The sequence below is a fragment of the Gorilla gorilla genome, chromosome 21 (genome assembly GCF_029281585.2).
Source record: "Gorilla gorilla gorilla isolate KB3781 chromosome 21, NHGRI_mGorGor1-v2.1_pri, whole genome shotgun sequence".
NCBI lineage: Eukaryota > Metazoa > Chordata > Mammalia > Primates > Hominidae > Gorilla > Gorilla gorilla.
The window spans coordinates 46806075-46830157 of record NC_073245.2 but is presented as its reverse complement, the minus strand read 5'-3'; the positions used below and the strand labels follow the sequence as shown (position 1 = coordinate 46830157).

At 41.4% G+C, this 24083-nt stretch overlaps 1 protein-coding gene across 2 annotated transcripts in view; it reads left to right on the top strand.

The window, feature by feature from the left end:
• Positions 1-24083, top strand: part of PIGU (phosphatidylinositol glycan anchor biosynthesis class U) — a 112555-nt gene that overhangs the window by 56286 nt on the left and 32186 nt on the right. For both annotated transcript variants that reach the window (XR_010132227.1, XM_004062039.5), the window contains exon 7: positions 887-984. Coding sequence is in view for 1 of the 2 variants with exons in the window: in XM_004062039.5 (XP_004062087.1) it covers positions 887-984 (98 nt within the window). In the remaining variant the exon portion in view is untranslated. The remainder of the gene's footprint in view (positions 1-886; positions 985-24083) is intronic.

Here is a 24083-nt window from a genome sequence, read left to right as displayed (position 1 = left end):
GCAATTCTTCTGCCTCAGCCTCCTGAGTAGCTGGGATTACAGGTTACCACCACTACGCCTGGCTAATGTTTGTATTTTTAGTAGAGACGAGGTTTCACCATGTTGGCTAGGCTGGTCTCGAACTCCTGATCTTGATCTGCCTGACTCGGCCTCTCAAAGTGCTGGGATTATAGGCGTGAGTTACTTTGCCTGCTGGCTTTTCGTCTTTTAAAAAGTGTTTGTGCATTTTTTTTATAAAATAAATGATAATATATGTCTCTTTTATAAACTTCATTTAATAGGATATTATAAACACCTTTCTAAGTCATTGCAAATTCTTAATAGCCTCATGTTTAATGATTCCATAGTAGTCCATTTTATATAGGAAGTGAGGACATTACTAACAAAATTAATATACTTTCATTTGAAAAAAAAAAACCATGACCTAAATTGATGCAGCAGGTAAGGAAGGGCTGTTGTAAAGAGTGATAATGTTGCAACAGTCAAAGGGATGGGTTTCCAGCTCTGGATATCATAAGCAATAATTGTAGGCTTAATAAATTGGTACATTAGATAGGACATGGATGTTAATAGACTTGATCCCTTTATACATCTTCGGGTTGAAATTTTGTAAAATCGTTCTGGGTCTCAAAATTTTATAAGAATTATGCCTGTAGTGTCTCAGGTTGCCAAAAGTAGATGGTTTTGACTTTCTTGGTTTCCTTTCATCGGAAATCAAGCCAAGAAGCTCTTACCATGTGAATTTGCGTAGCACCTTGTGTACCAGGAGGCACTTGGCAGGTGATTATTTGAGCAGTTATGGAAAGTTTTGTGTTGAGAGGGACTTGCTGAGTCTAATCATGATTGATGAGGCTGGATTATTCCATACATTTCTTTCTTTTTACAGGCAGTGCTTTCCTCAGTGCTATTTTTCTTGCCTTAGCGACATACCAGTCTCTGTACCCACTCACCTTGTTTGTCCCAGGACTCCTCTATCTCCTCCAGGTAAGTACTTGCTGGTCAGAAGCCAGCACCCAAGTGACATTTAATACATGGCCTGGTCCCTGCTGGGGGAAAGGAAGGGCACGGGTTAGTAAAGGCAGTGGGAAGCTTGCTCCCAGTTGAAAATACAAACACATAGAAACTTGACTAACTTTAAACAAAGTGGACTTAATTATCATTAAGTCCCAACTACAGTAGACCTCCCCATATCTGCAGGGGATATGTTCTAAAGCCCCTAATGGAGGCCTGAAACTGCATTTGGTACCGAACCCTACGTATACTATGTTTTTTCTGTCTAATAACTGAGACAACTACTAAGTGACTAACAGGCAGGGATACACTAGACAAAGGGGTGATTCATGTCTCAAGTGGGACAGAGCAGGACGGCGTGAGATTTCATCACACTACTCAGAATGGTGTACAATTTAAAACTTATGAATTGTTTGTTTCTGGAATTTTCCATTTAAGGACCACAGTTGACAACAGGTAACTGAAACCATGAAAAGTGAAACCTCAGATAAAGGGGGCACTACTATATGCATATCCTTGGGAATGTATAAGTGCATTTTATTTTACGTATTTGCAAATGCAACTATCTTGCAGTTTTCTTTTCTCAACTAATGATCCCCTCTGAGCTCATTTCTTTAACTTTTCTTTATAATAACACTCACCTTGTAAGATTCTTATAGGACTTAAATGGAGTATGTGCATCTGAAACAATGCTTGGAACATAGTGGCTGATCAATAAACATTAATTGAAGAATGCAAATTGCTGACATTTACTGAGAATGGATTACATGTCAGGCACCATGCTAAGCACTCTGTAGGCATTGTCTCATGTTAACCTCATAAGAACTTTATGGAGTAGGTCATATTATTAGCCATATATTAGTCTAGTATTAGCCATATTAGACAAATGAATTGAAACTAGAATGTTGGGAGGTTAAGTCACTTAAGGTCACAGGACCAGCGAATGACATTGCTAAGATATGAACCATGGCCATCTGATGCCAGAGCGTGCTCTCTAATCATCTTGTTCTACTCAAATGAGAATAGTACATGTTTCTTCAAGAGGAAGTAACTGCATGCAGGCCCCACATGGTCCAAATCCATTCTTACCAGAGAAATGTTTCTTGAAAGTGTACAGGTGGCAGTGCCAGAAATGTCTGATTTCAGAGCCTTTCTTAATCACAAGCACTGCTAAAGCTGAGTGTGTATTCCATTTATTGAAATAGGCCATATGTGTGTTATTTTAAGTGATTTCATAATATTGTGTTGATGCAGACAATGATTCATGGTTTGCTTGATCTTTTTCTTATTTGGGGAATTTGAGATATGTCTTTATTTATGTTTGAGATATGTCATTTATATTGTCACTAATATAAATAATGTAGAAATTTTTTTTTTTTTTTGAGAGCAGGTCCTTGCTCTGTCACCCAGGCTGGAGTGCAGTGGCACAATCTCAGCTCACTGCAGCCTCCATCTCCCAGGCTCAATCGATCCTCTCACCTTAGTCTCCTGAGTAACTGGGACTACAGGCATGTGCCACCACACCCGGCTAATTTTTTGCAGAGATGGGGTTTCGCCATGTTGCCCAGACTGGTCTCGAATTCTTGCGTTCACGCAATCCACCCACCCACCTTCGTCTCCCAAAGTGCTAGGTTTATAGGAATGAGCCACTTCACCCAGCCAGAAATTTGTTTTTATTTGTTTTCTTTTTCTTTTTCTTATTTTTGAGACAGGGTCTCACTCTGTTGCCCAGGATGGGATGTGCAGTGCCGCAGTCACGGTTCACTGCACCCTCAACCTCCCGGGCGCAAGCAATCCTCTCACCTCACCCTCCCAAGTAACTGGGACTGCAGGCATGCACCACCACACCCAGCTAATTTTTGTATTTTTTTGTAGAGACAGGGTTTTGCCATGTTGCTCAGACTGCTCTCAAACTCCTAGGTTCAAGCGATCCTTCTGCCTTGGCCTCCCAAAGAGCTGGGATTACAGGTGTGAGCCACTGTGCCCAGCTTGAAATTATTTTCTTCAAGTATGTTGCTTTAGCTAAATCATTGGACCCAAGGTGAAAAGTCGTATTGTTCTTATTAGGCAATTATACCAGATTGTTCACCAGAAAGCCTGAGCCAGTTTGCAGTGCCACCATCAGTATCTAAAGAGAAGTGGACCACTTACCTCCCCATCTGCCAGCACTGACTTTTCAAGTTTGATTTATGATTGCCAGTTCAGTAGAGGTGTCACCATACAGTGAAGTTATTTTGCTTTGATTTTCTTTCTGTATTCTTGCTGAGTTGAAGCATTTTTCCACATAACAATGTGCTGCTTGTATTTTCTTTTTTATTTCCTATTTATGGCTTATTCTTTAGAAAGTCTAAGCACTAAGAATATATATAGCCAGACTTTTTATACAACTATGTATCAAATAAATAATATAGTATATTCATACACATGGATGGACCAGAAATTTAAAAATGGTTTCTGAGCTTGTCCAACCTGCAAAAAATGAGTAAGTAAATAAAAGAAGATAAAAATGGTTTCTTAAGCCAATCTCTATGCACCACTTTATATAAAACAACTTTTGTTTAAAACTAAAGGAAATTTCCTCCTGACACTAGTGGACAGTACAACTGACTCATGAAGTCAAGCAGCTCCTCTACCAATATTTACTAAGTACCTATAGTGTGCTAGATACTATGCCAGACTGCAGACATAAAGCAGTTGAAGGATGCTGAGCAGGTGAGTGCTCCAGGAAGATTGCTTTGGCAGCAGCTTGTGGGGTAGATGGGAGTAGGAAGAGCTGAAGTTGGGAAAGCTTAGAACATTGTACTAGATCAAGTCAGAGGGGTAAATTGGGGGCCCAAACCAGTGTCAGAGGAGATGGAGAGATGAGAGACTAGATGCAGGGGAATTCTAGGAGGTAGAATCGGCTGTGCTTGGCAACTGTCTGTATGTGGGGGACAGGAGTGGAAGGAGTTTGAGATGAACTTCAGGATCCCATTCATGCAGAAATTAAAACTCCATTTCCTACTATATTTGTATATTTTTTATAAATATATGAAGTAGCCTGGTGTATTAGTCCATTCTTATGCTGCTATGAAGAACTGCCTGAGCCAGGTGTGGTAGCTCACACCTGTAATCTCAGTACTCTGGGAGGCTGAGGCAAGTGGACCACTTGAGGTCAGGAGTTTGAGACCAGCCTGGCCAACATGACGAAACCTTGTCTCTACTAAAACTACAAAAATTAGCCAGACATGGGGGAGCGTTCCTGTAATTCCAGCTACTCGGGAGGCTGAGGCAGGAACATTGCTTGAACCCGGGAGGCAGAGGTTGCAGAGAGCCTAGATCGCACCACCGCATTCCAGCCTGGGTGACGAAGTGACACTCTGTCTCAAAAAAAAAAAAAAAAAAAAAAGGAAAGAAAAAGAACTACCCGAGACTTGGTTATTTATTTATTTATTTGTTTATTTATTTATTTATTTGTTTGTTTTTGCTGATGGTACATGAAATAATTTTTTTTTAAATTTTACTTTTAAGTTCTGGAATACATGTGCTGAATGCGCAGGTTTGTTACATAGGTATACGTGTGCCATGGTGGTTTGCTGCACGTATCAACCCATCATCTAGGTTTTAAGCCCCACATGCATTAGGTATTTGTCCTAACACTCTCCCACACCTTGTCCCCCACCCCATGACAGGCCCCAGTGTGTGATGTTCGCCTCCCTGTGTCCATGTGTTCCCATTGTTCAACTCCCACTTATGAGTAAGAACATGCGATGTTTGGTTTTCGGTTCCTGTGTTAGTTTGCTAAGGATGATGGTTTCCAGCTTCATCCATGTCCCTGCAAAGTACGTGAACTCCTTTTTTATGGCTGCATAGTATTCCATGGTGTATATATGCCACATTTTCTTTATCCAGTCTCATTGCTGGGCATTTGGGTTGGTTCTAAGTCTTTGCTATTGTAAGTAGTGCTGCAGTAAACATACGTGTGCATATGTCTTTATAGTAGAATGCTTTATAATCCTTTGGGTATATACCCAGTAATGGGATTGCTGGGTCAAATGGTATTTCTGGCTCTAATCCTTGAGGAATCGCCACACTGTCTTCCACAATGGTTGAACTAATTTACATTCCCACCAAAAGTGTAAAAGCATTCCTATTTTTCCGCATCCTTGCCAGCATGTTTTTCCAGACTTTAATGATCGCCATTCCAACTGGCGTGAGATGGTATCTCATTGTGGTTTTGATTTGCATGTCTCTAATGACCAGTGATGATGAGCTTTTTTCATGTTTCTTGGCCACATAGATCTCTTCTTTTGAGAAGTGTCTGTTCGTATCCTTTGCCCACTTTTTGATGTTTGGGTTTTTTTTTTGTCTTTTTTTTTTTTTTTTTTTTCCTGAGACTTGAGTCTTGCTCTGTTGCCCAGGCTGGAGTGCAGTGACACAATCTCAGCTCACTGCAACCTCTGCCTCCCAGGTTCAAGCGATTCTTCTGCCTCAGCCTCCCAAGTAGCTGGGACTGCAGGCACGTGCCACCATGCCTGGCTAATTTTTCGTATTTTTAGTAGAGACGGGGTTTCACCATGTTAGCCAGGATGATCTCAATCTCCTGACCTCATGATCTGCCCGCCTCAGCCTCCCAAAGTGCTGAGATTACAGGCACGAGCCACCGCACCTGGCCTGTTTTTTTCTTGTAAATTTAAGTTCCTTGTAGATTCTGGATATTAGACCTTTGTCAGATGGATAGATTGCAAAAATTTTCTCCCATTCTGTAGGTTGCCTGTTCACTCTGATGATAGGTTCTTTTGCTGTGCAGAAGCTCTTTAGTTTAATTAGATCCCATTTGTCAATTTTGGCTTTCGTTGCAATTGCTTTTGGTGTTTTAGTCATGAAGTCTTTGCCCATGCCTATGTCCTCAATGGTGCCGCCTAGCTTTTCTTCTAGGGTTTATGGTTTTAGGTTTTACGTATAAGTCTTTAATCCATCTGGAGTTAATTTTTGTATAAGGTGTAACAAAAGGGTCCAGTTTCTGTTTTCTGCATATGGCTAGCCAGTTTCCCCAACACCATTTATTAAATAGGGAATCCTTTCCCCATTGCTTGTTTTTGTCAGGTTTATCAAAGATCAGATGGTTGTAGATGTGTGGTGTTATTTCTGAGGCCTCTGTTCTGTTCCATTGGTCTATATCTCTGTTTTGGTAGCAGTAGCATGCTGTTTTGGGTGCTGTAGCCTTGCAGTACCGTTTGAAGTCAGGTAGCTTGTTGTCTCCAACTTTGTTCTTTTTGCTTAGGATTGTCTTGGCTACACAGGCTCTTTTGGGGTTCCATATGAAATTTAAAGTAGTTTTTTCTAGTTCTGTGAAGAAAGTCAATGGTAGCTTGATGGGAATAGCATTGAATCTATAAATTACTTTGGGCAGTATGACCATTTTCATGATATTGATTCTTCCTATCCATGGGCAAGGAATTTTTTTCCATTTGTTTGTGTCCTCTCTTATTTCCTTGAGCAGTGGTTTGCAGTTCTCCTTGAAGAGGTCCTTCACATCCCTTGTAAGTTGTATTCTTAGATATTTTATTCTCATTGTAGCAATTGTGAATGGGCGTTCACTCATGATTTGGCGCCTTGCTTGTCTATAATTGGTATATAGGAATGCTTGTGATTTTTGCACATTGATTTTGTATCCTGAGACTTTGCTGAAGTTGTTTATGAGCTTAAGGAGTTTTTGGGCTGAGACGGTGGGGTTTTCTAAATATACACTCATGTCATCTGCAAACAGAGACAATTTGACTTCCTCTTTTCCTATTTGAATACGCTTTATTTCTTTCTCTTGCCTGATTGGTCTGGCCAGAACTCCTAATACTTTGTTGAATAGGAGTGGTAAGAGAGGGCATCCTTGTCTTGTGCCAGTTTTCAAAGGGAATGCTTCCAGCTTTTGTCCATTCAGTATGATATTGAGACTTGGTAATTTATAAAGGAAAGAGGTTTAATTGACTCACAGTTCCACATGGCTGGGGAGGCCTCAGGAAACTTACAAATATAGCTGAAGGGGAAGCAAACATGTCCACCTTCACATGATGGCAGGAAGGAGAGGTGCCAAGCAAAGAGGGAAACGACCCTTATAAAACCATCAGATCCTGTGAGAACTCACTCACTATCAGGAGAACAGCAGCATTGGGGGTAACCACCCCCATGATTCAATTACCTCCCACCGGGTCCCTCTCATGACATGAGGGGATTATGGGAACAACAATTCAAGATGAGATTTGAATGGGGACACAGCCAAATTATATCACCTGGGCCTTGTGGGTCATGGTAGGGTATTTGAAGATCAGTGTAGTCACATCCAGGAAACAAAACCACCTGTTTAAATATGAAGGAGGGGCCAGGTGTGGTGGCTCATGTCTGTAATCCCAGCACTTTGGGAGGCCAAGGTGGGTGGATCACCTGAGGTTAGGAGTTCGAGACAAGCCTGGCCAACATAGTGAAACCGCATCTCTACTAAAAGTACAAAAATTAGCTAGGCATGGTGACATGTGCCTGCAATCCTAGCTACTCAGGAGGCTGAGGCAAGAGAATTGCTTGAACGTGGAAGGTGGAGGTTGCAGTGAGCCGAGATTGCGCCACTGCACTCAAGCCTGGGTGACAGAGTGAGACTGTATCTCAAAAAAAAGAAAAAAATGTGAAGGTGGAAACAGAAGAGGAAATATTCTTTTTTGTTTTGTAACAGGGTCTTACTCTGTCACCTAGGTTGGAGTGCAGTGCTGTGAACATGGCTCACTGCAGCCTAGACCTGGGTTCAAGCAGTCCCCCGCCTCAGCCTACTGAGTAGCTGGGACCACAGTTACGTGCCACCATGGCTGGCTTGTTTTTTGTTTTTTGTTTTTTGTTTGTTTGTTTGGTTTTTTTTAGAGACAGGGTCTCACTTTGTTGCCCAGGCTGGTCTTGAATTCTTGAGCTACAGCAATCCTCCCGCCTCAGTCTCCCAAAGTGCTGGGATTACAGGCATGAGCCACCACAACCAGCCTAAAATTATTCTTTAGGGCTGAGTTTCTGCCAGACTACTAAGTGGACGCTTTAGAGTTGAGTTTCACAGGGATCCATAGGCTCCAAGGAGAGAAGCTAGAACTAATGGTTGGGTGGTACAAGAAGCTTAGTATAAGGTAGTTCTGTGACAGAATGAGATGTCCTAAGTGAGGTCAGTTCCCTGTGAATCATGGTGTTTAGGCCAGAGGCTGAATGGCCACTTGTTGGGGAGTTGTAGCAAAGCTGTAAGTACCAGAGTGAGTGGCTGTACCCTGATTGGCTTCAGAATGCTTTCTACTTCCAAATCAAAATGGATTTGATAACCTCTAGGAGCTGACACATCTGCTCTTGACATTATCTTTTTCTCTGAGTTTTTTTCAAGCCCTCTGTAGGCATAGCCCTCTAGGAAAGGTTGTGTAATGTAGTATGTAAGAGCACAGCTTGACTGGGACATCTTGTTACAACAACAACAAAAAAAGCAAAATAGTCCTCAAAGTCTTAACAGGACTAAGTCAGAAAAACACTGGTACCAGCTGAAAGGGACTCATACCACCCAAATTTGGGAATTTCTGAGCATCAAAAGAATGACAACAAGTAATTATAAAACACTGGATAAAAATCCATGTGTTTGGCTGGGCGCGGTGGCTCACGCCTATATTCCCAGCACTTTGGGAGGCCAAGGCAGGTGGATCACTTGAAGTCAGTAGTTCCAGACCAGCCTGGACAACATGGTGAAACTCCTTCTCTACTGAAAATACAAAATGAGCCAGGCATGGTGGTGGGTGCCTGTAATGCCAGCTACTTGGGAGGCTGAGGCACGAGAATCACTTGAACCTGGGAGGCAGAGGTTGCAGTGAGCCGAGATCGCACCACTGCACTCCAGCCTGGGCCACAGTGCGAGATTCTTGTCTCAAAAAAAAAAAAAAAAAAAAATTCATGTCTCCATAGTGGTGCTCACTAAAAGGGCAAGAAGAGAAAAAATACATAGACCATCATCAGATGTGGCTGTTTTACCAGTTTCTCACTCTGAAAGTAAATAATTAAAAGGAAAGAGCTAAGCAATTACTCTGCCTTTTAAAAAGGAACTATAGCTGGGTGCAGTGGCTCACACCTATAGTCCCAGCACTTAGGGAGGCTGAGGCAGGAGGATCACTTGATCCCAGGAGTTTAAGACCAATCTGGGCACAACTCTGTGCAGTCCCATGGCACAGACTCTGTGCACAACTCTGTGCAGTCCCACAGCAATGTCTAGGGGGGTACTCATGACCCCTGGAGCCACAGAAGTTGTTTGTTACACTGTGCTCTTTCAACTTTGCCATCCTCTGATGGCTTAAGCATTTCACATCTCAGTATGACAGCCCTCTGTGTCCCAACCTCTTGTTTGGCATCCAGGAGGTATCAGGTTGCACAAATGAATTGGAGATGGTAAATGCAGGGGATTTTATTGCTGATGAAAGTGGCTGTCAATGGGATGGAGAGCTGGAAAGGGGATGGAGCAGGAAGGTGGTCTTCCCCTCAGTTTGGTCATTCCTGGCTGAACTCTTCTCCGAGGTCCCGCCATCAAGGTGTCCGTCTGAAATCAAGCTGCTTCTTTCTGACTTCTGGCTGCTGCTTCTCTCTCCCTCTCTGCCACTGCGCTGCCAGTGGAGCCTGGGGTTTTTATAAGTACAGGATGAGGGGCAGGCCAGGCCAGGGTGGTTTTGGAAAAGGCAACAGGGATGTGAAGTTCTCACTTTAGGTCAGGGGTCCAGGCTTGAGGGTGGGGCCGTCGCCAGGAACGGCCGTTTTCTACCTGCCTCTTGTGCATATCACATGGATGCTAAAATCACTGGGTGAATGATTTTTAGAGAACAATGTATTTGCATTTGCATTGTGTCAAAACATTATTCCCTAGTCCCCACCCTCTAGATTCTTTGCTAATAGCAAAGGGAAAAATACATATTTATGGCTGGGCATGGTGGCTCATGCCTGTAATCCCAACATTTTGGGAGGCCGAGGCGGGTGGATCACGAGGTCAGTTGTTCAAGACTAGCCTGGCCAAGGTGGTGAAACCCTGTCTCTACTAATAATACAAAAATTAGCCGGGCTTGGTGGCGGGTGCCTGTAATCCCAGCTACTCAGGAGGCTGAGGCAGAGAATTGCTTGAACCCGGGAGGCGGAGGTTGCAGTGAGCTGAGATCACACCAGTGCACTCCAGCCTGGGTGACAGAGTAAGAGACTGTCTCAAAAACAAACAAAACAAAACAAACAAACAAAAATCTTTACAAAGGCATATTCTGTAGCTAAGTAATCCAACTCTTATCACTTATAGTGGAACAACTTGACATGATATATACAGTGCTTGGCATGATGCAGTACAAAATACACGTTATCAACTCTGAAGTATTCTTACCCAAAAAGTTACCCTTAATGAAGCCTTAAGATCTGACTTTTGGTTTTAGGGGATAAAAGAGCAGAGGAATGAGTTCAATGACACCACAAGGAAGCAGTAAGACAAACCAGAATGTACTATGGTATTTTAAGAAAGCTGGTCTGAGTCTGTTCAAAATGTCAATGGTATGAAAAAGAAAAAGTGGAGAAACTGTTCTGGACTAAAGAGACACAATAACTGAATGCAATGGGAGAGTCTTGATTGGATTTTGGGTTGAAAAAAACAGCTGTAAAGGATGTTTTGGGAGACAACTAGAAAATTTTGAAGATAGATTAGATATTAGATGATGTTAGGGATTTTTTTTTTTTTTTTTGAGACGGAGTCTCACTCTGTCGCCTAGGCTGGAGTACAGTGGTGCGATCTCAGCTCACTGCAACCTCTGCCTCTCAGGTTCAAGCGATTCTCCTGCCTCAGCCTCCCAAGTAGCTGGGACTACAGGCACCTGCCACCACGCCTGGCTAATTTTTTGTATTTTTAGTAAAGACGGGGTTTCACCGTGTTGGCCAGGATGGTCTCGATCTCCTGACCTTGTGATCTGCCCGCCTCAGCCTCCCAAAGTGCTGGGATTACAGGTGTGAGCCACTGCGCCGGCTGGGAATTGTTAATTACCTGGATGTGATGATAGTATTATGGTATATAGGAGAATGTCCTTATTTTGCACAACTGTGTGCAGAAGTGTTTTGGGGAGAAATGTCATGATGTGTTCAACTTTTACACGGTTCAGCAAAAATAAATATATGCATGCAGAAAGATAAAATAAGGCAAGGTATTAATATTTAATCTAGACAGATATATGGTTGATTATTGTATTATTCTTCCAACTTTTCTGCATGTTTGAAAAAGTTTATAATAAAAAAGAGGGAAATAGAGTACAGGCTCTGATGTCTTCATTTGGACACTTATTAACTCTGTGACCCTGAGCAAGTGACTATTTAACTTCTCTGCTTCCACAGGGATAATATAATAGTACCTACTGCAAAGGGTTAATACATGTCAAGTGTTTAGAACAGAGTCTGATGAGGGCTTGATAGATATTAGCTATGATTATTAGTATTCAAATGTTCATGAAAGGACATGATCACCAGTATGTGGGGCGATGAGGGGAAAAGAAAATAATTCATCTTTTGAAGTCAAAGGAACTGTAAAAGTTAGTTTGTACTTCCTCCTTTGACACTATAAACATGCCTCCATTCTGCTGGTGGAATTTCTAGAGAATACTGGTGTCTGATCAGTGCCAGAGGTGAAACTATTCTTCCTTTCCTTCATGAGACACAAGATCAAAGGGAGGGGATGCTGCATCTGGCTCCCTGGTGAATCACTTATGAGAATGGTAGTTTGAGCCCATCTGGTTCCATCTGGCAACTCAACTCTTTCTCTGACCTTGGCTGAGAGCCTAGTTTCCAAATTAGAGAGAGGTTTAAAATGTTATGATTTGATAGCATGCAGAAAAAAATAGCCCTAACATGCTCAGGGGCAGGAGGCTCCAGTGAAGGAAAGCCTAGTGCACAGGACCGAGAAGCTGAAGCTGTAAGGCTTCGAGGGAGACCAGGCGAGGCTTACCGAGATGCTCATGGTGCAGTCTGGGAAGTTTCTAGTTCCTGTCTTCCTTTTGCTTGGGATTCCTAAAGCCTTGGATTCCCTTGGATGGTTTGAGGCCTTTATTTTCTTTCAAAGACAGTAGCAGACACTAGGGGAAATTACCCCGTGAGTACTCTTTTGGTTTTGCTTTAATCCAGTCTGACCTTTTCTTGTCTTTGAACTGAAAACGTTAATCCTGTGATTTTTTTTATCCTTTCTGGAGCTTGGGTCAGGTCATGTGATGGTAGCTTACACCAGAGGAGCCAAACTCAATCAGTTATTTCTTGATAACGGGTCCTTCCCCAAGCCTTCTCTGGGGCCATATTTAGAGTTTTCACACCTTATTTTTTCTTCCCCAGTCACTTTCTGTTATTTCTGCTATGTCCAGGTGGGTGCTAGGGCAGAGGTAGCAGTGCTGTTAGCTTTGTTTCTTTTTGGAATGCGTAAAAATGAAGGCAAGAGCTTGATCAAGCATTTTCAATAAAGTTTTCTACCAGTTTTGTTTCCTCTAATATATCTGTCATGCAAAATATATCTCCTGGATCTCTTGTGATTCCAAGAACTTACATGTAAAAACATTGTTAGGTTAACTCCCTTTAAGAGTTTATTTGGATAACTGGCTTTTTCCCTTTCACATCGTGTCTGAGAAAGGAAATGGTTTCTGTACAGAAAATGCTTTTCTCCCTAGTGCTGTAGAGGCTTGGGGAGAGGAAGATAATCTTAATGTAGCTGGGGTTTTTCTGAAGCAGTCTGAGAATTCTTAATTTCCCTAAATATTTTTTATGTATTAGCAACAATGTGACTTCTGCAATATTGTAACTGCGAGTCAACATTTTCAGGTTGAGGGTGCACATAACCCTTGGATCACATCTGGCCCACAGATGTGGTTCGTTTGACCCTGGTGTTTGACTTTTTTGAAATTAGTAGTCAGCATTTTAAAAATTCATGTGGAAATTTTTTATTTCTGGCTCCTTTTGAGGAATTGTAAGATCTGTCCCCTTTAGGCAGAGCGTACCCTCTTCAGATTGCCACAGTCCCTGTTTCATTTCTCTCACCTTCACTTGTTTGTTACCTGCCTGGTCCCTTGTAGGGGTGTGGGGTGTGTGTGTGAGTATGTGTGTGTGTGTCTGTCTGTCCACTAAAAGGTCTAGAAACAATGACCAACCCAGTATGAATGAACATTCTTAGTGCCCAAATTATGATCTTGAAATACCATTTACCCATTTAGAGAAACTGGGGTTTCTTAGGGAAATGGCTAATTCTAGGTTTTAGGGCAGGAAATGTATAGGATGATCCTAGAATGTTGTAATAACAGATAACATGAAAGCTTATCAAAGTCTACTGGAGTCATCTTGAAAGGACTTAGGATCTAACTTGAAGAGGCTCCCACTGACCAAAGAGGGATAATTTGAGTTTCAGTAAGGTAAGAATTGCAATAGATTAAAACTCATAAATATATTTAAATCCAGGCACTCGTAATGTTACTAAAAAGGAAACCTACTTGGCTAAATTAGGAGAATTGATAAGAAATCAGTTCATTGTATTGAAAACTGGATAAAGGAAAAAAATACATATTTGTCCTGCCTTTCCTGTACCACTAGATAACCATATAGTAGGTGACAGAAATATATCTTTATAAAATTATTTCAACTTACAAATGAAAACAAAATGATAGGATAGCATCATTTTACAACCCCTTATGGTCTAGGTACTGCGCATCAATAACTACTAACATCAGAAACAAAAACCAAGCCTCCTGACAAAAGAACATTACCCACCACCAAAGTTTGCCAAAAGGATAAAATCCAAAATTGATCAAGCCTCTGAATATAGCTGCAATTTGCAAGAAATACTGAAAACAAGGTACATAATTAGAAAATCCAAATTATGGGATGTTATATGGGTTAAATGTCCCAGATTCTGTAACATATGAATTGTAACAAGAAAAAAAAAAAAAGATATGGGCAGGAGTAGGCTGGAGTGGAGGAACTATGAATTAAGAGACTTAAAAATTGTATCAAAAATTTTAAAAATAGGCAAGACCTAAACTATAGAAAGGGATGCACATGTAAGTGGAAAACCATAAAGAAATGCAAGGAAGTGATTATTACCAAAGCCAGGGTAGTGATTACTTTGGAGGGAGGAGGGGATTGTGGTTGGATCAGGGAACATGGAGGAACTTGGGGAATGCCTGGAAAGTTCTTTCTCTCGACCTTGGTAGTGGTTTTAAGGATGTTCACCTTACAATCATTCATTAAGCTATATATTCTATGTAATTTCCTGCATTTTGTGTTTGTAATAAAATGGTTTAAAAAATTGATAGAGTTTTTAGGGCATCATTCTTGTAACCCTTCTACTTACATACATACATACATTTTATTTTTTTGTTTGTTTTTTAAGATGGAGTCTTGCTGTGTCGCCCAGGCTGGAGTGCTGTGGCACAATCTCAGCTCACTGCAACCTCCACCTCCCAGGTTAAAGCGATTTTCCTGCCTCAGCCTCCCGAGTAGCTGGGATTACAGGCACCCGCCACCACGCCTGGCTAACTTTTGTATTTTTAGTAGAGACAGGGATTCACTATGTTGGCCAGGCTGGTCTTGAACTCCTGACCTCAAGTCATCCGCCCACCTCGGCCTCCCAAAGTGCTAGGATTACAGATGTGAGCCACCGCACCCAGCCATACATATATTTTATTTTATTTCATTTTATTTTATGATGGAGTCTTGCTCTGTTGCCCAGGCTGGAGTGCACTGGCGCAGTCTCGGCTCACTGCAACCTCTGCCTCCTGGGTTCAAGCAATTCTCCCACCTGAGCCTCCCAAGTAGCTGGGATTACAGGCACCTACCACCACACCTGGCTAATTTTTGTATTTTTAATGGAGATGGGGTTTCACCGTGTTGTCCAGGCTGGTCTTAAACTCCTGACCTCAGGTGATCTGCCCGCCTTGGCCTTCCAAAGTTTTGGGATTACAGGTGTGAGCCACCATACCCAGCCCATACATACATTTTACATACTTACGTTTTAAGTCAGCATTTGCTGTGGAGCAAAAGAGGTAAGATGAAATCTCACCTGTTCACTGGGAAATTTGCAGTGTGAACCTTGTCGAAGTCAAATAAAATATAGAGACAAATCTCTAATGTTTTATTTGGGAAGTAAGAATTGCAATTTGAGTTATACACACAGACTGGGTGGTCTTTGGTATGTCCAAAGAACAAACAGAAGGTTAGGAGTTTTATTAGAAAAAGAAATAGTATGTATTGCTTTGAAAGAAAGCTCATTGACACAAGTCAAGTTTTTGGGAGCTGGGAATCTCTGATTGGTGAGACAGTGGTAGGTTAAAGTAGTCTTGGAGTCACAGCAGGTCGTTTCAGCAGCTGGGCTTGTGGAAAATCTAATTCTTGGAGCAGGTGCTATATGCCCTGAGTGTTCTTTCCCCTGGCCCTGATTTGGTTGGACATGACAAGAATGACCCAATTTATATAATCAACTTTTACAACCTCGAGATTAAGTTTGGCTCTAGTGTTTATAAACAACAAGCCATCAGGGGATTGCTGGAGTTTCTTTTTTAGGAATTTTAGATGTGCCTCACTGTGTAACTGGAGTAGTCCTGCAAGATTAAGTGCAAGTTCAGTTTTTATAAATAGATGCAGTACATAATTCAAATTACTTTATCGTTTTAGGGCCCTGTTCCCCAAGCAAACCTTGACTCCAAAACCATGTCTTCAAAACAGAATTATACTTAAAATTTATTGCACATCTTGTAATCACAAGTTTGCCAAGAAAAAAAATCATTTTCCAGTCTAACACTGAGAGCACTTTAGGTCGAATAAAACACTGAGAAAAATGGTAGCAAACAGAAACTTGGGGGCCACTAATGGGATTTGCAAAGAGTGAAACTTCATTTCCTGAGTGTGTGTTTAGGACTCGCCTAAGAGAACTGCTTTTTTTTTTTTTTTTTTGAGACAGAGTTTCGTTCTTGTTGCCCAGGCTGGAGTGCAATGGCACCATCTCGGCTCACCGCAACCTTCACCTCCTGGCTTCAAGCAATTTTCCTGCCTTAGCCTCCCGAATAGCTGGGATTACAGGCATGTGCCACCATGTCTGGCTAATTTTGTATTTTTAGTAGAGACGGGGTTTCTCCATGTTTGTCAGGCTGGTCTCGAACTCCCAACCTCAGGTGATCTACCCGCCTCAGCCTCCCAAAGTGCTGGGATTACAGGTGTGAGCCACCGTGCCCGGCCAATAACTGCTTTTAACAGCCTACTTGATTCAATTTTTCATGGCCTTGTTGTTTTATTCCCTGGCATACTTCTTTTTAAATATCAGTAGGGTGGAATGGGAAGACAAAACAATATTTTTACTTTAGAGGGTATTTTTTTTTTTCTCTCCTGGGCTGTTTTCTTCCTCCCTTCTTTGCTAAATGGCAGTCTTTTTCAGGAGGAAGATCAAGATGATCAAGGAATTAACTCAGAACCTAAATACCCTCTTCATTGAATTTATCTATGGATGCCTTCTCTTTGTTGAATTCTTTTCTTCTCTTTTCTCTTTTTTCTTTTCTTTTCTCTCTTCTCTTTTTTCTTTTTTCGAGACAGAGTCTCTCTGTCGCCCAGGCTGGAGTGCAATGGCATGATCTCGGCTCACTGCAACCTCCGCCTCCCAGGTTCAAGCGTCTCTCCTGCCTCAGCCTCCCGAGTAGCTGGGATTACAGATGCCCACCACCAAGTCCAGCTAATTTTTGTATTTTTAGTAGAGACAGGGTTTCGCCATGTTGGCTAGGTTGGTCTCGAACTTCTGACCTCAAGTGACCCGCCCGCCTCGGCCTCCCAAAGTGCTGGAATTACAGGCCTGAGCTACCACACCTGGTCTTGAATTATTTTCCATCCCCAGAAATTTATCATTCTCTTGAAACTTTATTCTTCTAGATCAGCGGTATCAGTAGAACTTTTTGTGACCATGGAAATGTTCTGTGTCTGTATTGTCAGTGCAGAAGACACAAGCCACATGTGGCCATCAGGCACTTGAAATGTGCTAGTGGGACTGAGGAACTGAAGTTTTAATTTTAGTTAAGTTATACTTTATATTAGAATAGCCACATATGGCTAGGGGACAGTACAGTTGCAAGGAGAAGTCAGAGTAGAGCTATGTGTATAAAGCTTAGAGAGGGGGCCATAACGTTGGTCAGATTCCTCTCACCTAAGATCTATTAACAGTAATGCCATCTCCAGCTTAAAACTCTTCCCTGACTTCCATCATCCTTAAAGTCTTTATCATGGAGTTATGATGTCTGTAATTTATTTAAAAATACTTCTTCATAGACCATCGGATAGTATATATTTGCCAGTTAGTTTCAGCCTCAACTTCAGGGGAATGTGAATTACATTAATGAAGCATCCACACTCCATGATGTCACCTAGCTTTACATCTGCAAGGGTGCACTCTCCAGGGGCTGCCACCAGTGCAGCACTCTCTGTAGTTTGATCAACACCTTTACTAGTTAGCATAGTGACTGTCAGAAGCAGCTTGGATTTTTTTGTTTTTTTGAGACAGGGGTCTCTGTTGCCCAGGCTGGAGCGTAATGGCACGATCTCAGCTCACTGCAACCTCTGCCTCCTAGGCTTAAGCAATCCTCCTGTCTCAGCCTCCCGAGTAGCTGGGACTACAGGCACGTGCCACCATGCCTTGCTAATTTTTGTATTTTTTGTAGAGACAGGGTTTTGCCATGTTGCCCAGGTGGCCTCAAGCTCCTGGATTCAAATGATCTACTCACCTTGGCCTCCCAAAGTGCTGGGATTACAGGCATGGCCCACTGCACCTGGCCAATTTTTACTGGTGAGATTAGTGTCTTACTGATTAACAAAACGAGTATTAGAAGTAGGTGCTCATTAGTGAAATTGAAGTATTCAAAAGCAGAATTGGGCCAGATGTGGTGGCTTATGAGCTACAGAGCAAGACCCTATCTCTGCAAAAAATGAAAAAATTAGCCAGGCATGGTAGCATGTGCCTGTAGTTCCAGCTACTCGGGAGTCTGAGGTAGGAGGATTATTTGGGCCCAGGAGTTAGGGCCCAAATAATGCAGTGAACTATGATCCTGTCACTGCACCAGCCTGGGCAACAAAGCGAGACCCTGAAATATTCCTATGCTTGCATGAAGAAGGAATATGAATCTAGCAGGGCCTGTAACTTCTTCCCTTGGAGATGGCGCCTGAGGCGTAATTCCTTAATGATCCTTTGGCCTTTGGTTAGGATTTCTGGTTGCCTGATGTGACTCTGAGGGCAACAGAACCCTGCCTCTGGGATATTGTCAGTTCTATTGTGAGTGAACCTTTTTCATAAGTGGTAGTTGGAATAACTAGAGGCAGAAAGAGCTGGGACAGCATGGAGCTTCTAGAATAGTTTGTGTGAACTGCTTTGGGCCTGGCTTACTGAGGAATATCTGTTTAATAGATGTCTTTAGGTGTGCTAGAATTTGGTCTGGAACTTGCTTTCTTTGCCACAAGATTGTAAAAGAGGTGCTAACACTCACCACCTGAAACATTTTTCTCAACTGTTAAAGAGCCTATGAGATGTATATTACCAAAATGGCTTAGCTCCTGCTTGACTTGGCTGCTCTCTACCTCTCTATGCTTATCTTATACCACTTACTCCTCACTCCTAAATCTCAAACCACACAGACCTTCTCTGTTCCTCCAGTGTGGCAAGTTCCATCCCACCTCAGGTCCCATACCCACGATGTCCCATCTGTCTTGAATGCCCTTCTGCTTTATAATATTTGCGTAGTTTAAAAGATAATAAAGCAACACTGTGTTCCACTACCCTGCTTAAGTAATGTAACATTTCTAGTCCTTTAGAAGCCCTGTACGTCCTCCTTCTACACTGCACTCCTTCCCTCTACCTCAGAGGTTATGACTACCCTGAATTTGTTATTACTTATATATTTTTAAAAATATATAGTGATGGGGTTTCACCATGTTGCCCAGGCTGGTCTCGAGCTCCTGGGCTCAGGCGATCCACCACCTCAGCCTCCCATATTGCTGGGATTACAGGTATGAGCCACCATGCCCGGCCTACCGTGAATTTTTTGTTAATCATTCTTTGGCTTTTCTTGAAAGTGTTACCACATATGTATGGCTTGCTAAACAGTGTATTAAATCTTACATTTTCCCAACATTCTGTAATGAAAAATTTCAAAGAAAAAACACATACGAACACTCATATACCTATAACCTACATTCTTCCATTAATATTTTACCATACTTGCTTTATCACATATCCATCTATCCATCAGTCAGTCTTATTTTTGATACATTTTGAAGTAAATTGCAGATGTCATATGTATCCTTGTAAATAATTCAGCATAAGCATCAACTGGAGTTCATTATTTATTTACACTCTTTTTCATTTTAGGTAGAATTTACATACCATGAAGTGCATGAATCTTAATACAAATACCTGTGTAACCCAAACTCCTCTCAAAATACAGAAAGTTTCCTCGGGTCCTTTCCCCATCAATTCCCACTCCTATTTCCTCAGACACAACTGTTCTGAATATTGTTTTAACCATAGATTAGTTTGGCCTATTCTAAAACATCATATAAATGGAATGAAATAATAGGATTATTTTGTATAAGGCTTCCTTCAACCAGCTTGTTTTTGAGATTTATCCATGTTATTGCATGTATTCTTTTTTATTGCTGGGTGTTTTTTGTGTGTGCAGCGTTTTGTTTACCCATTCTCCTATTGATGGAAACTTGGGCCCATTTCCAGTTTTTGTCTGTTACAAATAGACTACTATGAACATTCTGGTACAAGTCTTTTTGTGGACTTAACGTTTTTGTTTCTCTTGAGCAGTACCTAGCAGAGTTTTTGGGACATTGGGCAAGTGTATGTTTAGCTTTGCTAGAATCCACTAGACGGTTTTTTCAAAGTTTTTGCACTATTTTACAACCTCCCCAACCAAATATGACAGTCTAGTTGCTAGACATCTTCACTAACATTTGATGGTATCGATCTTTTTAATGTTGGCAATTCTAGTGGTATATCTTCGTGAAGTTCTGCTTGTCTTTTGTTTATTTTGCTTTGTTTTTGAGAATTCAAACTTGTATTTGACTAATAAGATATCTTTAAAATTTAGAAAATAACAATTGACACAGCTAGAAGAAATTGATAAATCAGCCATCGTAATTAGTTTTAACAAATCTCTCAAAGTAAGATTAAACAGCCAAAATATTTAATAACTATGTAAACGATTTGAACATCACAATAACAAGCTTGATTTAATGAAGATTAGAGGCAAGGCAAAGGGCTGATTTTTTTTTATACTGGCCTTGTAGAACGCTCTAATTTTTAAAATTGAGTGTTTTTTTTTAATCAACCATGTAGCAGATGGTTTTATCTCCATTTTTAAAAGTTTTTTATTTTGAATTAATTTTAGACCTACAGAAAAGTTGCAAAAATAGTACAGAGTTTCTTGTATCCCTCACTCCACTTCCACTAATGTTAACATTTTATATAACCATACTACAGTTATCAAGAACAAATAAATTAATATTTATGCAACATTATTAACTAAACGACAGACCTTATTAGAATTTTGCATTTTCTACTGAGGCTATTTTTGTTTGTTTCAGGATCATATTTAGGTCCCACATTGCATTTGGTGGTTTTATCTCCTTAGTCTGTCCTAGTCTGAGACAGTTCTTCAGTCTTCTCTTGTCATTCATGACTTGTGAAGTTATTTTTGTGAAATGTACCTCAGTTTAGATTGTCATAGTTTTCTCATGACTGGACTGAATTTACACGTTTTTGGCAAAAATGCATATTGTGTCCTCAGTGCACTGTACCGAGGGGTTCATGATATTGCCATATCTTCTCAATGGTAATGTTTACCTTGATCACTTGGTGACGTTAGTGTCTGCCAGGTTTCTCCACTGTAACTTTTTTTGTTTTGTTTTGTTTTTGAGACAGGGTCTCGCTCCATCGCCCGACTGGGCTCAAGCGGTCCTCTTGCCTCAGCCTGCCAAGTAGCTTGGATTACAGGCGAGCACTACCACGCCCAGCTAATTTTTGTATTTTTAGTTGGCCAGGCTGGTATTGAACTCCTGACTTCAAGTGATCCACCCACCTTTGCCTCCCAAAGTGCTGGGATTAAGGCATGAGCCACCGTGCCTGGCCTGTTTTTCATAATTACTTAGATTAGTTCTTTTCTTGCGCCATGTAACCCTTCAGTGTGGTTGTGTTTTTAATTTGTAATATAGTTAGGTTCATTTGTTAGGGTTTATATTCATTTTGGATTCTCCCCACATATTGGTTGATTTTAATTGTTTATTTGGGGAGGGGGTAAGTGAAGGGAATGTAAAATATTACTGTGGTTCTAAGAGTCAGCTGTACAAAAAGAGCAGTATTACTCTATCATCATTCCTGCTATCCTGTTCTTCTAGTCCTTCCCCTCTCACCCTAGGTAATTACAATCTTCCCTTGGTATTTGTGGTGTATTGGTTCCAGGACCTCCTGCAGGTACCAAAATCTCAGGATGTACAAGTCCCTAATACAAAATGGCATAGTATTTGCATATAACCTAGGCATATCCTCTCCTATGCTTTAAGTCATCTCCAGATTACTTGTAATACTTCATACAATGTAAATAGTTCTTATACTGTATTGTTCAGGGAATAATGAAAGAAAAACATCTCTGCATGTTCAGTACAGACACAATTTTTTTTTGGAATATTTCCTATCCTTAGTTGATTGAATCCATAGATGTGGAACCCATGGATATGGAGGGCTGTCTTCTCTTTAGTTTCTGGCTTATCTTTCCTGTATTCCTTTCACACACCAGTGAATAGATATATGCATATATGTATATTTTCTTTTCTTTTTTTTTTTTTTTTTTTTTTGAGACGGAGTCTTGCCCTGTTTCCCAGGCTGGAGTGCAGTGGCGCGATCTCAGCTCACTGCAAGCTCCGTCCACCTCCTGGGTTCATGCCATTCTCCTCCCTCAGCCTCCCGAGTAGCTAGGACTACAGGCGCCCGCCACCATGCCCGGCTAATTTTTTGTATTTTTAGTAGAGACGGGGTTTCACCGTGTTAGCCAGGATGGTCTTGATCTCCTGACCTCGTGATCCGCTCGCCTCAGCATCCCAAAGTGCTGGGATTACAGGCGTGAGCCACTGCGCCCAGCCTATATGTATATTTTCTTATATGCCTTTATTTAGCGACAGAGTTTCGCTCTTGTCGCCCAAGCTGGAGTGCAATAGCACGATCTTGGCTCACTGCAACCTCCACCTCTCGGGTTCAAGTGATTCTCCTGCCCCAGCCTCCCGAGTAGCTGGGATTACAGGCGCCTGCCACTACGCCCAGTTAAGTTTTGTATTTTTAGTAGAGATGGGGTTTCACCATGTTGGTCAGGCTGGTCTCGAACTGCTGACCTCAGGTGATTTGCCCACCTCTTATATGCCTTTCTTATATGAAGGGTAGCATACTGTAGGTACTCTTTTGTGCTTTCCTTTTTTTCACTTAACATTATTTCCTGGAAATTCCTCCATATCAGTATAGATAGAATAGAGATTGTCCTCATTCTTTTTTACGGCTGTGTAGTACGCCATTGTGTGAACATACCATAGTTTATTCAGCCTCTCTCCAGTGTGTGGGAATTTAGATTGCTTACAGTATTTTGCAATTACAAGTAATGTTTCAGCGAGTAACCTTGTATATACATATTTTCATATTGTTGGAGGTATATCTTCAAGATAGATTTCTAGAAAGTGGAATTATTGAAGTATGTATGTAGTTTTGTTTTGTATTGATTTTTTGAGACAGGGTCTCACTCTGCAGCCCAGGCTGGAGTGCAGTGGCGCGATCACAGCTCACTGAAGCCTCAACCTCCTGGGCTCAAGTGATCTTCTCACTTCAGCCTCCCTGATAGCTGGGACTATAGGTGTGCACCACCACATAGGGCTAATTTTTGTATTTTTTGTTGAGATAGGGTTTCTCTATGTTGCCCAGGCTGGTCTTGAACTCCTGGACTCAAGTGATCCACCTGCCTCAGCCTCCCAAAGTGCTGGGATAACAGGCATGAGCCACCGTGCCTGGCGTTTTTTGTTTGTTTGAGGCAGGGTCTCTTGCTCAGTCCCCCAGGCTGGAGTGCAGTGGCACAATCACAGTTGAGCTTTTTTCTACATCAAAGTTAAAGACAAGTTCACCATGTTTTTTTCTAGTACAGTGCTTTATCATTTCATTTAAAAAATATATTTGGATCCCTAAGCTATTTGGAGTTTATTCTTGTGAATGGTGTGAGATAGGTCTAATTCAACCTTTTCCAAATGGTTACCTTGTTGTCCTAGCATCATTGATTAAAAAGTCAATTTTTATCATAGTGATATGCCACCACTGTCATATACTAAATTGCCATATGTATTTTGGTCTAGTGCTGGACTTTCTGTTTTATTCTACTAGTCTACTTATCTATTAACGAGCCAGTATTGTGCTGCTTTAATTATAGAGGTTTTATATTTCAGTGTCTGATAAGGCTAGTCCCCCTTCATGATTTTTTTAATCAGTGTTTTCTTAGCTATTCTTGCATGTTTGTTTTTCCATATGAACTTTTTATCTACGTAAAGTGGCTTGGTGGCTTTTTTTTTTTTTTCTTTAAGACAGAGTCTCGCTCTGTTGCCCAGGCTAGAGTGCAGTGGCACGATATTGGCTGCAACCTCCACTTCCCTTCCTGGGTTCAAGCTATCCTCCCACTTCAGCCTCTGGAGTAGCTGGGACTACAGACATGTGCCACCATGCCCTACTAATTTTTGTATTTGTTGTAGAGATGGGGTTTCGCCATGTTGCTCAGGCTGGTCTTGAACTCCGGAGCTCAAGTGATCCACCCTCCTCTGGTTCCCAAAGTGCTGGGATTACAGACATGAGCCATTGCACCTGGGCCAATTTTCTATTTTCTTGTGAATTACTTTTTTCTCTAATTTTTTATTTCATTATTTCAGAAAAATTTAGTACTATAATAAATACCTTTTTAAAGATTCTTCAGTTATCATTTTGCCATATTATGTATATTTATGTAAAT